Below are 16267 nucleotides of genomic sequence, written 5' to 3' on the forward strand. Positions count from 1 at the left end.
ATCAAGTTAATTTGACAGGATCTATTTTCCATAAACCCAAGTTGATTTGCATTAATTACATTACTGTCCTTTAATTCTTCATTAATTGAGTCCCATGTCAGCCGCTCCATTATCTTGCCTGAGATCGATGTCAGGCTGACAGATCTGTAATTCCCTGGGTCATCCCATTTAACCTTTTGAAAAACTGGCACAACACTAGCTTTCTTCCAGTCTTCTGGAACTTCTAAAATGTTAACAGTCCATCAAGCTCCAGAGCTAGCTCTTTTAAAACTTGTGGTTGCAAGTTATCTGTACCTACTGATGTAAAAATGTCTAACTTTAGTAGGTACAGTTTAACATCCTCCATCGATACTAGTGGACTGAAAAGCATATCATCATATGCTAAGACTAATATCTGTCTTCCCCCCCCCAAACACAGAATGGAAACATTTATTGAACACTTCTGCCTTCTCTGCACTATTATTATTAATTCTACCACTTCCCTCTAGAATTCAGGATTCTTTTTTGTTCCTAATATATTTAAAAAAACTCCTCCTTATTGTCCTTAACTCTGCTGGCTATGGATATCTCCTTGTGTCCCTTTGCTTCCCTTATCAGTGTTTCACAATTCCTAACTTCTGATTTATATTCATTACTATCAACTTACTTTCTTCCATTTGTTATATATGATAATTTTTGCCCCCCCCCCCTTTTTTTTTTTTTACAGCTGCCTTCACTTCGCCTCTAAACCACTTTTTTTTAAAATCATCACAGCCTTCTTTCATAGAAGATTAGGTTGGAAGAGACCTCAGGAGGTCATCTAGTCCAACTCTCTGCTCAAAGCAGGATCAACGCAAACTAAATTATCCCACCCAGGCCTTAGTCAAGCCAGGCCTTAAAAACCTCTAAAGATGGAGATTCCACCACCTCTCTAGGTAACCCATTCCAGTGCTTCACCACCCTCCTAATGAAATAGTTTTTCCTAATATCCAACCTAAACCTTCCACACTGCGACTTGAGACCATTGCTCCTTGTTCTGTCGTCTGCCACCACTGAGAACAGCCTAGCTCCATCCTCTTTGGAACCCCCATTCAGGTAGTTGAAGGCTGCTATCAAATTCCTCCTCACTCTTTTCTTTTGCAGATTTTCCCAGTTGTGGGATTGACTTTGATGTAGGGCTGGTTTACACTTAGGTTGGCTTCACTATATTGCTCAGAGTTGTGAAAAATTTCACACTCTGGGATGTAATTAAGTTGACCTAAGTCCTGGTGTAGATGTCACAGGGTCAATGGAAGAATTCTTCTGTTGATGTAGCTTCCGCCCTTAGGGAGGTGAATTTACTACAACAGAAGAAGAACCTCTTCTGTCTCTGTAGTGTCTATGCTGCAGATGCATTGTTGCAGGTAGCTGTGCTGCTATAGCATTTCTAGTGCAGCCATATCATTATTGTTCCCTCAGTAGGTTCTAAAAGGACTACTTATCCTCTGTGTTGGAAAGGAAGAAATACAAATTACTAGAATTTCTGTTTTAAATACTTGGCACCAATCACATCATCTGAGCACCTCCTAAATGACTATATTCTTCTTCGAGGAGTGTCCCTATGGGTGCTGTGCTGTAGATGTCCTTGTGTTCCTACTCTGCTGATCAGAGAACTTCGGTAACAGTATCCATTAGGTCTGCAGATGCGCTGTCTCTCAGGAGGCTAGCCCACATGTGTGGGCTAAAACCCCTCAGTTCTATCTCAACCACCCCTGTTCATTAGTAGTCTAAGGTTATCTTTTTATTTTCCATACCTGTAGTTAGGGCTGGTCTCCCTGAGGAGATTGATGCTACTGCAATTGATTCAGCAGCGATCGATTTAGCAGGTCTGGTGAAGACCCACTAAATCGATGGCAGAGTGCTTGCTGGTCGACCCCAGTACTCCAGCTCTCTGAGAAGAGTAAGGGAAGTTGACCGGAGAGCGTCTGTCAACTCAGCACCGTGAAGACACTGGGATAAGTTGACCTAAGCTATGTCTACTCTAGCTACGTGAATAACATAGTTGGACTTACCCTGTAGTGAAGACAAGCCCTTAGTCTCCTAGTTACTGTTCTAGTTGTAATCTTCTTTTCCTTTCTTATTTTATCTTTGAAAATAATAAAAAAAAGACTTCAATTTCTTTCCTGCTTTTTCTCCCCCCGCCAGGGACCCTTTTCCCCTAGTGAGATATGCCCAGTTTGCTGGGCTTAAAAAAGTGCTTCACTTGTAAAGAGGCAATCCCGGGGGCGGACAAGCACTCTCAGTGCATTTGCTGCCTTGGGGAAGGCCATGTATGACAGAAGTGTGGTCTTTGGCAATAACTCTGGCCTAAGATCCCACAAAGACAGAGTGCTCCACCAGAAGGTCATCTTCAATGAGGCAGTTCTGTGACCCCAGTCGCCTGGTAGACATAAGTTTTCCCCACGGCCTTCTACATCTAAGGGCTGTGGGTCAAGGAAACAGGCTGCAGACCCCTCTCATAAATCATCTGAGAAGAGACAGAGAAGTCCCCATAGTGAGCCCTGAAATAGCTGTAAGCGATCACCATCTCAGTATCGTCTGCACCGAGACCATCTCAGTCCAGCACCCATGGCTCACGGAAACCAACAGCGAACAGCACCACTCGCAGGCCCACGGACCCGATGGGTATGGGCATGGGCATTGACTCATCGGCACTGAAGGACAGGAGTAAGCACTCCTCTAAAAAGATGCTCCCAGTGCACAAGTCCACATCACCACTGCCAGCGATGGCTTGCCCATTACAGGAACGACCGGTGCAGGTAAAATGCCAGAAGCTATTGTGACAAATTTAAGGCCATTATTCAGGAGGGCCAATTAGTGGAAAGACATCGCTGCAATCTGCCCCTGATGCAGCCAACAGGGTGGCTAGGTGAATCGCCATGGTTGTGGTGATGCGATGAGCGTCATGGCTCCATTTGTCAGGCTTCCTGAAAGAGGTACAGTCCACTGTTGAGGATGTTCCTTTTGAGGGCACAGAGTTCTTTGCCAGCAAGACTGATGCCTCCCGTCACACCCTTAAGGACTCCAGTACTAGCCTCCGGTCACTGGGCATCTATACCTGGACAAAAGGGACGATTTAATCCTCAATCCCAGTATAGACTACATGGGTCTCAGTACCAACCTCAACACTACTACAAGCCACAAAGAAAGAAAGGGAACTTTCCTAAACACAAATCACCTGGTCCACGATCTTTGTCCCAGCCCTCTACATTTAAGCATCATTTTTGACAGGCAGGTTGAGGTGCCGTTAGACCACTCCCATTGACCAACACAGCTAACCATCGGTCCACACCCATTTTGCCATGATTGGTAGCACTCCTCAGTGCCTGGGAATGCATAATATTGGACCAATGAGGCCTCAAGATCGTTCAAACTGGGTACTCCATCCATTTTACTTCCCTACCCACTCTACAACACCCTTCCCTGTTCCTCTTCAGGACCCTTTGTCACGTGATTTTACTATGACAGGATGTAGAGCAAAACCTACAGTTAGGAGCCATAGAACCAGTACCTCAGCATCTACGAGGTAAGGGGTTCTACTCTCGTTATGTTCTCATATCCTAAAAGAAGGGAGGTTGGAGACCCATATTTGACCTCTGAGCTTTCAACAAGTTTGTCAAGGCTCAAAAATTCAAGATGGTCACTTTATCAATGATCATTCCAACTTTGGAACAGGGAGACTTGCTTTTGGCCCTTGACCTTTAGGACGCCTGTTTTCGTATCTCAGTCCTCCTGGCTCACAGATGATTTGTCAGATTCACTGTGGGACATGACCACTACCAATACAGAGTGCTCCCCTTTGGCTATCATCAGCTCCGAGAGTAGTTTCCAAGGTTCTTTCAGTAGTGGCTGCTCCTTTACCTTTCCAAGGGATAATGGTCTACCCCTACCTGGATGATTATCTCCTCAGAGCCTGATCTCTCAGAAAGGCTCACCAAGTCATCAAAGCGACGGTGAACTTGTTTACAGAACTGGGTCAACAGATCAACATCCGGAAGTCAACCTTCACTCCAGTGTAACCTGGAATTCATAGGGGTCGACCGTGACTCGTTACAGGCCAAAGTCCTCTTGGTTCTACACAGGTTCCTATCTTTAATCACGCTCATAGACACCTTTCAGAGTAGCCTTTAGATACCAGCCGGGCTTTGCCCCCAACTCTTGGGGCATATGGCAGTGGGCCCGGCGGTGATACTGCGTGCCAGGCTTCACATGCAGTACCTCCAAATTTGGTTCAGCTTGGTTTACTGACCAAACAAGGACAGACTAGACAAATCTCTATCACCACCCACCAGAATCAAAAACTCCTTAGACTGGTGGAAGGACCCATTCAACATTTGTAAGGGGATCCCCTTCTTGCAGGCATCACTGTCGTTGCTCCTCACCACTAACGCATCACTCATAGAGTTAGTCGCGCATCTAAATGGCCTCAGAACACAAAGCAAATGGTCGCCCATGGAGATAGCCCTTCATATCAATCTCCTTGAGCTAAGAGTGATCAGGAGCGCCTGCACCCATTTCCTCCTGCTGATCATGCACAAAGATCCTAACAGACAACTTATTCTGTATGTACTACATCAGTTGACAAGGGGGAGCCAGGTCACCCTCTCTATGTGCAGAAGTGATAAGGCTATGGAATTGGTGCATCTCCCACAATGTTACACTGTCTGTGGCTTACCTCCCAGGTGCACAAAACTCAATAGCGGACAATCTCAGTCACAAATTCCCACACGACGACGAGTGGGAGATACACCTGACAGTACTTCACAACCTATTCAGACAATGGGGGACACAGTCCACAGACCTGTTTGCCACTCACCTGAACCAGAAATGTCCACGCTACTGCTCCAGAGCGGGGATAGAGTAATGCTCCTTGGGTGATGCTCTCCTCTTCCCTGGGACAGGGACCTTCTCTGTGTCTTTTCCCCATTTACCCTACTGTTGAAGGTCCTGCTGAAAGTAAACAGGGATGGAGATCATGTCATTCTGATTGCTCCTACTTTTCCAAGACAGACCTGCTACTGTCACAGCTTGTGATGTGCCCGCCAGTCCCTTTCCCGGCCATTCCACACCTCTCTCAGAACAGAAGATGTACCCTACATCCCAACTTGGGGATTCTCCACCTGAGGGCATGGCTTCTGTTTGGTTCCAACACCTAGAAGACTCCTGTTCGAGAGCGGTACAAGCGGTTCTATTACACAGTAGAAAGTCCTCAACACAAGGTACTTACCTGCAGAAATGCTTCAGGTTTCAGATTTGATGAACATCCCAACAAATCTCCCCAACTTCTGCATCTCTTCCACAGATCCTAGATTATGCTTTGACCCTAAAAAGGTCGGGTCTATCTCTAAGCTCTCTTAGGGTTCACCTGGCAGCTATAACAGCTTTCCACCAACCTGTAGAGGGGTTCTGTAGAGGTGTAGTAAACCTCTTCCCTCAGCTTCGACTCCCTACCCCCACATGGGAATTAAGGACTGAGTAGGCCCCCCCTTTGAACCCACGGCCACCTGTTCACTGCCGTGCCGATCAATGAAAACTGCCTTCATAACAATTACCTCTACCAGGAAAATAGGAGAGATTGTGGCTCTGATGGTACATTCCCCTTACTTGGTATTTTTTTGGACAGGTTTATGCTCTGACCCCATCCAAAATTCATCCCTAAGGTAACCTCCCCATTTCACATGAATCAATTGATTCACCTTCCAATCTTCTATGCCAAGCCACACCAAGATGACAGGGAAGCTATATTATATACACTAGATGTCAGGAGAACCCTGGTCTTCTACTTGGATAGGACAAAGGCCTTCAGGAAGTCCCTTAGGCTTTTCCTCTTCATTGAGGAAAGATCCAAGGGCTCAGCAATATCAGCCCAAAGGCTCTCCAAGAGGTCTCGAATTGCATCAGACTGTGTTATCAAGTTTGCAACTTGACCCCTTCAGACTCTGACCTTGTGGAGTGTGCATGAACAATCTCATCCGTCACCACCTTCAAGAATGTCCCTATCTCAGAGATTTGTAGAGTGGCGACATGGGTGTCAGTCCACACTTTTGCAGAACACTATATGATCACTGGGGACTCTGCCTCTGATGCCATCTTCGCCTCGATAGGTCCGTTACCGATGACAGCATTGACTCTGAAGTCCCGGCCCTCCAGAAGGGGAACTGCTCGGGAGGCACCTACAGTGGAGCACCCCTAGGAACGCTACTTGAAGTTACTCACCTTGTGCAGTAACAATGGTTCTTCAAGATGCATGTATCTATGGATGCTCCACAACCTGCCTTCCTCCCCTCTACTTTAGAGTTCTTGTCTATGACTCTGCGGTAGGGAAGAAACTGAGGGGCATTAGCCCACACATGCTGGCTAGCCTCGTGGCACAGCACAAGGAGAGAGAGAACGCATGTGCGGGCCTTACAGGCGCCCCTACCAGAGTTCTCTGATCAGCAGCGCAGGGACGCAAGCACACCTACAATGGAGCACCCGTACGGGGACAAATCTTGAGGAACCATCATCACTGCGCAGAGTGAGTAACTTCTTATGGTAGGAAAATATATGGTTTCTCCTTATATAATGAGGTGTCAGACTGAAAACGCTACAGAGAGCAAGCCACTGTCGGTTAGAAGGGCTCAGTCAGTGTCTTACCTGTTTTGTTACTCCACTAGCTTAGTTGCATGTTAAAGTGGTTCTCGGCCTGTTTACCATGGTGGGCTGCATATTGAGCTCTCTCTGTTATGTGGGCTGCACCCACATAATATATATGCTACCTGAATGGCCCTGAGGGTTTCACATGGGCCACAGCTGCGTGCTGGTCGGGTTTCAAGCAGTCTGCAGACCGCAGGTTGAGAACCAGAGAGAAAAAATGTTTCCACAGAACATTTATTTGAAATGTATGGAAAAATCATTTCTGCTTTGTACAATGACACTTATGGGATCACAAAAATCATTGTAAAATAAGTTTCCCTTTTACAGTAACTGATGTGGGAATTAAATTCAATATGACTGTTCAGTAAAAACTCTTCTGTTTCATTGCAAATAAAACAGTAACCGTATAACAACATTGTTTAGTAAATATAAGTAAATATATTGAAAATATCTTACAGAAAACTTCCGGTAATAATTATAATGTTGAAACATGTCATCTAAAAGATGTTAATTTTTCATTTTTGAGTTTACTGCTATAAGAATAGGTATGTTTCTATCATACAGTTCATATTTGAAGTGTGTATATTTAGTGTACCCATTGCTGTGGTGTGTTGGCACTAGTAAAATTGAGAACAAAATCTAAAGACCCATTTCAAAAGACTGAGCTTTTTTTCCACAGCTCCCCATTTTAAATATCACTATGATGTGTATGCTATCACTCTTCTTTTGTTGTAGGAAGGCTTAATTCTATGTTCAGCACATGGGTATGCACTAGATGACCTCTTGAGGTCCTTTCCAGCCCTACATTTCTATATCACTTTAAAGGTGGTAAGATCTGAGCTCAAACTGTTACTTAAGGAATGGAGTTTCAAATATGACTGTGCCATAAAGATTCTTGTCCCTGGAAACCTCACACTCTGGGAACACACTGTTTGATCATTGCTCTCATACTGGGTTGTGGAACGATATAGTCCATTCCTGAGAGTTGGTTCCCCAGCCCGTTTAGGACTTGGGAGATCTAGAGTAGGATTTTGAAGTGCATGCTGTATTGGAGGAGGTTGGAGAGCATGCAAAGCCCTGGAGTAATATTTTCCTCTCAGCCTGTGTTTCTTAAATGAGACCCAATTGCAGCTGCCTTGTGGCTTCAGTTTTCATTCCCAAGTGCAATGTGTGTGGCAGTAGTCAAGTTTATTGGTGACTGTAGTACGGGTAGACTGTAGGTAAGTCAGAAACTGATAAGGAGGAACACAGTGTCCTGCCCAGCTGGAGATGAGAATAGTGGAAAAATGTGTGTAACCACCAGTGACTTTGTCAAGAAGATCTCAAACTTTGCAAAATCTTGATTATTGCACAGATGCCCAAGGTGGAGGTCTAGAGTAATCCTTTCATACCTTCTAGCCATCACCTCCTCTGTCTTGCCTTTTTTCTGTTTTAGCCAGCAGCTTATTTCAGATAGACACGGGTAAAATGGAAATATCTGCATTTGATGTGGAGATGGTGTTATCTGTGTATTGCTGGCATTAAAGTCCATGTTGTGCCTCGATCCCCTCTAAAGGGAAGAATAGGAGGGGGAATAGAACTGAGCCGTCCAAGAATCAGTGCTGAGATGAGACATTGTACTGGAAATTATTATTCTGTATAGACAGCTTAAAAATTATCTGTAGCATGAAATGATACCATCTTGAGGTATAATCCCTTCAGGTTTCACAAACTAAGCAATTCAGGGTTGCTATTTGATGTCGAATGAAACGCTTCACAGAAAAGCCCAGTGTTCTGCAGGAAATGGGGTTAGTCATTAGGCAGGTGACACTTTAAGAAGAATCAGTATTGTGCTGGTGCTCAGGAATCTGCTTGAGCACTAGGCTTAGGTTGAGATTTACAAAGGTATTTAGGCATGTAAAGATGCAGGTAAGTACCTAGTGAGATTTATAAAAGTGCCTGAATTAAGTGTCTAACTCCCATTGCATAGGACCCAAAAACCTTGTAAATATGGTTCTTGGAAACATGTTAATAAATTGTGAATATCTTTATAGCTTAAAAATCCCTGGTCAATCTTCACAAGAAAGGATACTGTAGAAAAATACAGTTTTAGTTATTGCAGCCGGTCTTCAAAACTTCCCAACAGTTTCAATTAGGTAAGGCAGTATTCACTTTTGGCTTAAAATTTCAGGGCATTCAGGTTGCTGCCTTTCAGTGATAGATTATATGAATCTTATGTATATTTAAGATCTTCATTTATATTTATATATAAATTATTATACATGCTCTGTGTTTATCTAAAAAGCCTACCTAGTTGAAAGACAGTATAGTGATGTCAGGAATTTTAATAAGTTTTATTTTAAGATTCTTCAGTTTTGAAAAGTAATGTAAACATTTTCTTCTCATTTATTTCAGGTTTGTGGAATCTTGCTTCCCTTTTTTCCAATCTTTGTTTGTTTGTGTTGATGCCCTTTGCCTTCTTCTTTCTGGAATCAGAAGGATTTGCTGGCTTAAAAAAGGTAGGTAAATATATTATTTGTAGACTTATTAATGTATAAATACCAAGTCCCAAAGCTGTAGTTACAATAGTATTAGGCTATTTCGTTTAGAGTGTGGCTGCAAAGGATAGTGCATACAAACTATTGATTTTACTGCAATTACATACAAATAACTGGTACAGTAGCAAAAAAATTAATTGGCTTCTGTACAGTTTGGACCACTGTTATGAACTGGTTTCCATGAACTTGTTTTATTGTAGTAAGCTAATTACATACTTTATTGAATTTTTTAGGCCTTGTCTGCACTAAACAGATCAAGCCAGCTACGTTGTTCAGGAATGTGAAAAATCCACATCCTTGAGTGACGTAGTTAAACTGGCCTAACCCCCAGTGTAGACAGATTAGGTTGATGGATTCTTCTCAGGAAGGTGGATTACCTGTGCCATTGGGAGAACCCCTCCCTTCGGCATAGGTAGTGTCTACACTGAAGCGATGCAGCTGTAGTGTTTCAAGTGTAGAGAAGCCCTTATAACTTTGGTTGCACATCTGTATATACCCCTTATTTGCTGTTTGATGTAATTATTTATTAAATAATTTAAAATGTGATCAGTCTTGTACAAAACATAGTATACAGACAGGGACTGCCCTGGGGAAATTAAGATATAAGCAATGTAAATTGAAGTGGTGAAGGCTTCCAGGATTCTTGATGTTACAATGCAATGGCACCTGCACCATAGTTAAGCTAGTGTTAGAGTTGGGTTTTAGCAGGAGCTTTAAATCTTTGTTGTACAAATCTCATTGAAATGGGAAAAGACTATACATAAAATACAAACTTTGAGCTCTTTGAATTTTCATAGTCAATTGGCAAAAAATGAATCCATACAGAGAATAAGTCTAAAAATTGCTCCTTTTTGTAGCTTCACTGTCTTTTTTTGTACCCCTTTTGAAAGAAATCTAAATCCCTCCAGGACCTGTCCCATGTTTATATTGTTGCTCCTCGTGCTGATTCCTAGAATATCAGTTATAAATATATAGTGTTTGCCTATAGAGTATTTTATAACTCTTTAGCCATAATGGAAAACATATGTGCCAAGGTGAACCTGCTCAATTTTAATTGATGCCAAATCTGCTGTAGCACAAACACCATAACTCACATCCAGCAAGGGTGATGGGGAGAAAGGCAGACTTTTTCCTTCGCTTCTCCTAAATGTTGTTTAAATTCTCATTCAGTTTAGTAAGGCCACGAACCCCAGCTTTGAAGACAGCTTTGAAAGAGCTTCTGAACTCTCCCCTCACACTGTCTTTTTATAAATAAGCTAGCAGGAAGCTTATGCAAGGTCACTGCAGGTACGGATCCCGAGTATCCACTATACTATACTGCTATTCAGAGTGACTAAACTACTTTGCATTATTCCATCTCTCACCACTATAAATCACATTCCTCATCCAGAGCCAGAAATAGAATCCACGATTGGTGATCATCAGTATTCTGTTTTAACTAGTGAATAGCAGTGTGTTGTGTTTCCCTCGGTGCCTATCCATAAAATAATGGTTCTCAGCCTTTCCAGACTACTGTACCTCTTTCAGGAGTCTGATCTGTCTTGCATAGCACAAGTTTCACCTCACTTAAAAACTATTTGCTTACAAAATCAGACATAAAAATACAAAAGTGTCACACAAACTTACTGAAAAATAGCTTACTTTCTCAATTTTACCATATAATTATAAAATAAATAGATTGGAATATAAATATTGTGCTTACATTTCAGTGTGATACTTGAGCCTGTTTTTCATTTGTGAGCCTTGTCTGAAGTCCAAGCCCTGCTGCCCGGGGCTGAAGCATGTAGCTTAGCTTTACAGGGCTCCTTGTGTGATGGTGCCCTGGGCAGTTGCCCTGCTTGCCAGCCCCAATGCCGGCCCTGCACTTGAAAAATCCCCCACAAACCCATCCTGTGTTGCCCCCCGGGGGTCACAACCCCAGGTTGAGAAACACCGTTCTAGATGAGTTGAAAACCTCCTGGAAGATCTGCATACCCCCAGGGATACATGTACCTTGGTTGAGAATCACTGCCATGGAGGATGCAGGTCTGTGGCAGCTCTCATCTTGAGAGCTTGTCTCTTTATCACCAGCTGTAAAGGCATTCATTCTTTTAGCTCTGGAAATCATCAGTTCAGTACTCTGTTAGCCAAGATGGCAGCAGTCACATTTACAGGTGTCCCACATTGGCATGTTTGTGGGATGAGAAGTATGCCTCATACTGATGATGATGGAGGGCCCAGAGGAACTGGGAGCACTATAGGAAGCCTGTTCTCAGGCCACAGCCATTTTCCAGTAGTCTGTGAGAGGCTACAGAGTGTTTCAGGCAGTAATGGATGCAGTCTATTTCAAAGAGATTCCCTCCAACTAACAGGTTATGTCATATCCTCCATCTAAGCATGGAGGAGTGTTCCGTATATATACCGTCAGTAACTTTTAAACAAGAATAAAATGTTATAAAGAATTTACTTGCTCATCACAACTACACACACTTTTCAGGAATGTTGAGGTAGTCAGGAGCAGGACCATCAGCTCAGTTTCTCCCTCTGATTCCAAGGTAGGTGCAGCTCCTAATCTGGGGAAGTGTCCACTGAGGTACACCGATGCTGTATAGAAAGCCCAAGAAACTGGCAAACAAAAACTGTTTAGTAGCAGTTAAAGTTGTGGCAGTTCACCCCCCATCCCCCAACCTTAAAAGAATGGAAGCCATTCAGAATGGAAGCATTCCTTTCCACCTTAATATTGTCTACAGTACTATTGATAATGTACTCCCTCACTCCATAACGTTTCACTTCCATCTTCAGCTGATACCAAAAGCAATATGCACCCTAGCTACATCAAACTTGTACTCTAACTCAAAACCTTAATAATCTTAGGTGTCTTAAGACAGAGTAACTGCCTAAATGCATGGAATATGTGACAATCAAATATGCTGGTCTGTTGATATAAAAGCAAGTGAGATCACTGTTTGTTTTGCATTAGAATGCAACAACTATGGCTTCTTTGCATCACTCAGGTGATATAAAGGGATCTGGCCGCAAATTCCACTGATGTAGGAGGGGAACTTCTTGCGGCACATATGTACTAGATCTGGAGCTTACACCTGCCAGCCCTCTTTCTTGCTGGGAGTGAGGCAGAGTAGAGTTTTGCTATGCCAGTCCTCTGCTTGCATAGGGTTCATTTAGGACCCTATACTAGTGGCACAAATAGAGGATCCTGGCAACTGCTCTAAATTGGATCAGGGTCACAGATGAACTTCTTAAATGGAGAATCTCACCTGGTTCCCTGATACCCTATCCATCCTTCTGTGCTGAGCAGAGCTCTGCTGCAGGAGATAATGCAGCCCAAAATACCTAATTGTTTAATAACACCGTATTTGGTATTATAACATTGTTTTTTGAATAATTTATATAGCCATCCCAAGTAAAAATAAATACCAAAACTTGTATAGAAAGAGAAGTATCTACAATAATATAATAAAGATGGTACAATTTAAACTGCTCAGAGCAACAAAAGATTCTTTTTCGGGTGATTGTGGACACAGATTTCACTCTTGGTGAGCATGTGTTCAAGATTGGATTCCTTTTGCATAGCAGCATCCATGGGTACTCTTGTGCTCCCTATAGTCATGAAGAGTATAGTGGATTCAACTACCATTCAGTTCCTGCTTACCAACCGTGGCTGCAAGATGGAGCTGAGTGCAGTGACCCTGGCCCTTGCTGGGTGAGATTTAACTTTAGATTTAGTCATAGTTAGTTGAATTAGGTTTCCTTTACCAATTGACTTAAAACAAAAACAATATCCAACTTCATAGTTAGTTGTTTTTTTTTTCCCCTCACAGTCTTTTCTTCCCTGGTACAGGGTTTAAGAACTGCCCCTCTTGTGACTTGGTTACAAGGTTATGTCTGTTAGCGATGGGTACTCCTGATGTCTTATTTGCCTTGAGTACTGAACTGATGATTTCCATAGTTAGGTTGACGAAAGCTGTCTTGTGTCAACCTAACTCTGCAGTGTAGACCTGGCCTAAGACAGTACATGAGCATTCAAAATCAATGAGGCAAAAACTGGAGGAAGAATCAAAAGATGGAGAGTAATTTAAAATAGGGAGCACAGAATAAGGGTAAAGCTTAAATATATTCTTGAAAGTAGTAAAGCATGGATTTATTTTTAAAAGTAAAATTTCAAGATTCCATTTAATCTATTGTTTAATCTTTTACATACTGTGGAGAAAAAAAGATTTACTGGGTTTATTGTATTTAAGATCAATTTATGCACCTGCACAGAAATTTTGTATTGGAATGATGATGAATTCCACTATATGAATGGTACAAACACAGATTGCTAAACTAGAAACAAGTACAAAGGTAGCCATTTGCTTATCTCTTTTACTCCTTCACTAAAATGTCCCATGAACTCTGAAGAAAATCTGCTGCTGCAGAGCTGTATCCAAAAAAAGGTGAGCAATTCCTTCAATGACCAAATGAAGTATAGCTTTATGAAAAAAAACAAAATACTAGGGACTGCCGATTAATCGCAGTTAACTCACGAAATTAACTCAAAAAATTAATCACAATTAATCGCACTGTTAAACAATAGAATACCAATTGAAATTTAATAAATATTTTTGGATTCACCTAAAGACTCCTATGCCGCTTCATGCTTCGGCCATCATTCCAGAGGACATGCTTCCATGCTGATGACGCTTGTTAAAAAAAATGTGTTAATTACATTTGTGACTGAACTCCTTGGGGAGAATTGTATGTCTCCTGCTCTGTTTTACCCGCATTCTGCCATATATTTCATGTTATAGCAGTCTCGGATGATGACTCAGCACATGTTGTTCGTTTTAAGAACACTTTCACTGCAAATCTGACAAAATGCAAAGAAGATACCAATGTGAAATTTCCAAAGATAGCTACAGCTTCATCTGCTCAGTGCTCTGGGCAGGCGAAACAGTCCTCTGGTCAAAAACAAGCCTTTTCGAAAGTGCGCCCAAGTGCGACGCACCAGTTCAAACACTGGATCCAACTACCTCACCTTTTTGGTGTCGACTGTCCCACTTCTTCTACCATGCATGGTCCTGGATCATGTCAGATCACTGGGTGCTCTGCACTGTAGAACTGGGATATTCTCTCCATTTCAGCGCCTGCCCGCCCTCCCAGGCCCCTTCCACGTCAGTCTTCAGGAACCCCTTTCACGAGTATCGTCTAATACAAGAGGTGCAGCTTCTACCAAGAGCAGGAGCAATGGAGGAGGTTCCTCAGGAGCTAAGGGGCAGGGATTTTTACTCCCATTATTTCCTAATCCCGAAAGCCAAAGATGGTCTCAGACCTATCCTGGACCTGCGAAACCTCAACAAGTTTGTGAGGAAGCTGAAGTTGCGCATGGTCTCCTTGGCTTCCATTATCCCTTCCCCGGATCCGGGAGATTGCTGTGCTGCCCTCAACTTGAAGGATGCATATTTTCATATATCTATAACCCTGTCTCACAGAAGGTTCCTCAGGTTTGTGGTAAATCACAATCATCAGTTCATGGTCCTCCCCTTCAGCCTGTCAGCGGCACCTCAGTGTTCACGAAGTGCATGGCATTCGTGGCTGCTTTCTTGTGGAAGTGCCCGGTGCAGGTGTTTCCGTACCTTGATGACTGGCTGATCAAGGGCTGCTCCAAAAACACAAGTGGAGGTGCGTAAGCCTGTTAAGAGCAACATTCGACGCCCTTGACCTTCTACTGAATGTGCAGAAGTCAACCCTGTGCCCCATTCAGAATTGATAGGGGCAGTGTTGGAGTCAAGACAGGTGGGAGCATTTCTACCAGAGTCATGATTTCAGACCCTTTGCAACATCATACAAGATCTCAGACGATTCCCTACCACAGCAAGGAATTGCTTGAAGCTCCTCAGCCACATGGCTGCCTGTCTTTATGTAGTGCAGCATGCCAGACTGAGGCTCCGACCCTTTCAGGAGTGGCTAGCCTTGGTGTATCAACCAAACCGGAACAGTCTAGACAAGATAGTCACTTTTTCCCTGTCGGTTCTCCAATCTCTCCTATGGTGGCTCAACCCTGTGTGTGCAGGAATTCCCATCTCTAGACCTCAACCATCTCTTTCCCTGGTCACAGATGCATCAGCGGTGGGGTGGGGAGCGCATGTTGGGGAGTTCAGGACTCAAGGCCTCTGGTCCCAAGCAGAACTCTCACTTTGCATCAACGTCAGGGAGCTGAGGGCAATCTCTCGCATGCCAGACCTTCCAACCTCACTTGGAGGAGAGATAGGTATCGGTCATGACAGACAATACAACAGCGATGTTTTATATAAACAGACTGGGGAGCACGCTCCTCTCCCCTGTGCCAGGAAGCCCTCAAACTGCATAGCCCACTCAATACACTTGGAGGCATCTTATCTTCCCAGAGTTCAAAGCGAGTTGGCAGACCATCTCAGCAGGTCCTTTCACAACCATGAGTGGTCCATCCGCCTGAATGCTGAGAACACGATATTCCAACAGTGGGGAATTCCCCAGATAGTCCTGTTCACGACAAGACACAACAGGAATTGTACGCAGTTCTTCTCCTTCCTGAATCACAGCCTGGGCACAATTGCGGATGTGTTCCTTCTTCCCTGGAAAGACCAACTCCTTTACTCGTTTCCGCCCATTCCACTCATCCACAAGATGCTACTCAAAATTTGGAGGGATGAAGTTTCGGTAATTATTGATAACTCTGGCCTGGCTCTGTCAGCACTGGTACATGTCTCTTCTGGAGCTGTCAGTGGAAACTCCAAACACTCTACCACTGCTTCTGGACCTGATAACTCAGGACCATGGCCATCTTCAGCACCCCAACCTCGAATCTCTCCACCTCACAGCTTGGAAGCTCCATGGCTAAACCCAGTGGAGCTTGCTTGCTCTGATCCAGTTAGGGAAGTCCTTCTTGGCAGTAGGAAAATGTCTACTAGGGCTGCCTACCTAGCCAAATGGAAGAGATTCACAATTTGGTCATTGCAGAAACATACATCTCCTACGCACTCGATAATACCTTTTATCTTGGACTACTTTCTGCACCTGAAGCAGCAAGGGCCTTCTATGTTATCAATAAAAGTCCACTT

General features: G+C 43.4%; 1 protein-coding gene across 4 annotated transcripts in view; it reads left to right on the plus strand.

Annotated features, from left to right (window-relative positions):
- The window catches only part of LMBR1 (limb development membrane protein 1), a 151821-nt gene that overhangs the window by 58642 nt on the left and 76912 nt on the right, over positions 1 to 16267 (plus strand). For all 4 annotated transcript variants that reach the window (XR_012157623.2, XM_073334558.2, XM_073334557.2 and 1 more), the window contains one exon: positions 9049 to 9152. Coding sequence is in view for 3 of the 4 variants with exons in the window: in XM_073334558.2 (XP_073190659.2) it covers positions 9049 to 9152 (104 nt within the window). In the remaining variant the exon portion in view is untranslated. The remainder of the gene's footprint in view (positions 1 to 9048; positions 9153 to 16267) is intronic.

Source organism: Lepidochelys kempii, chromosome 2, assembly GCF_965140285.1.
Source record: "Lepidochelys kempii isolate rLepKem1 chromosome 2, rLepKem1.hap1, whole genome shotgun sequence".
Lineage (NCBI taxonomy): Eukaryota > Metazoa > Chordata > Testudines > Cheloniidae > Lepidochelys > Lepidochelys kempii.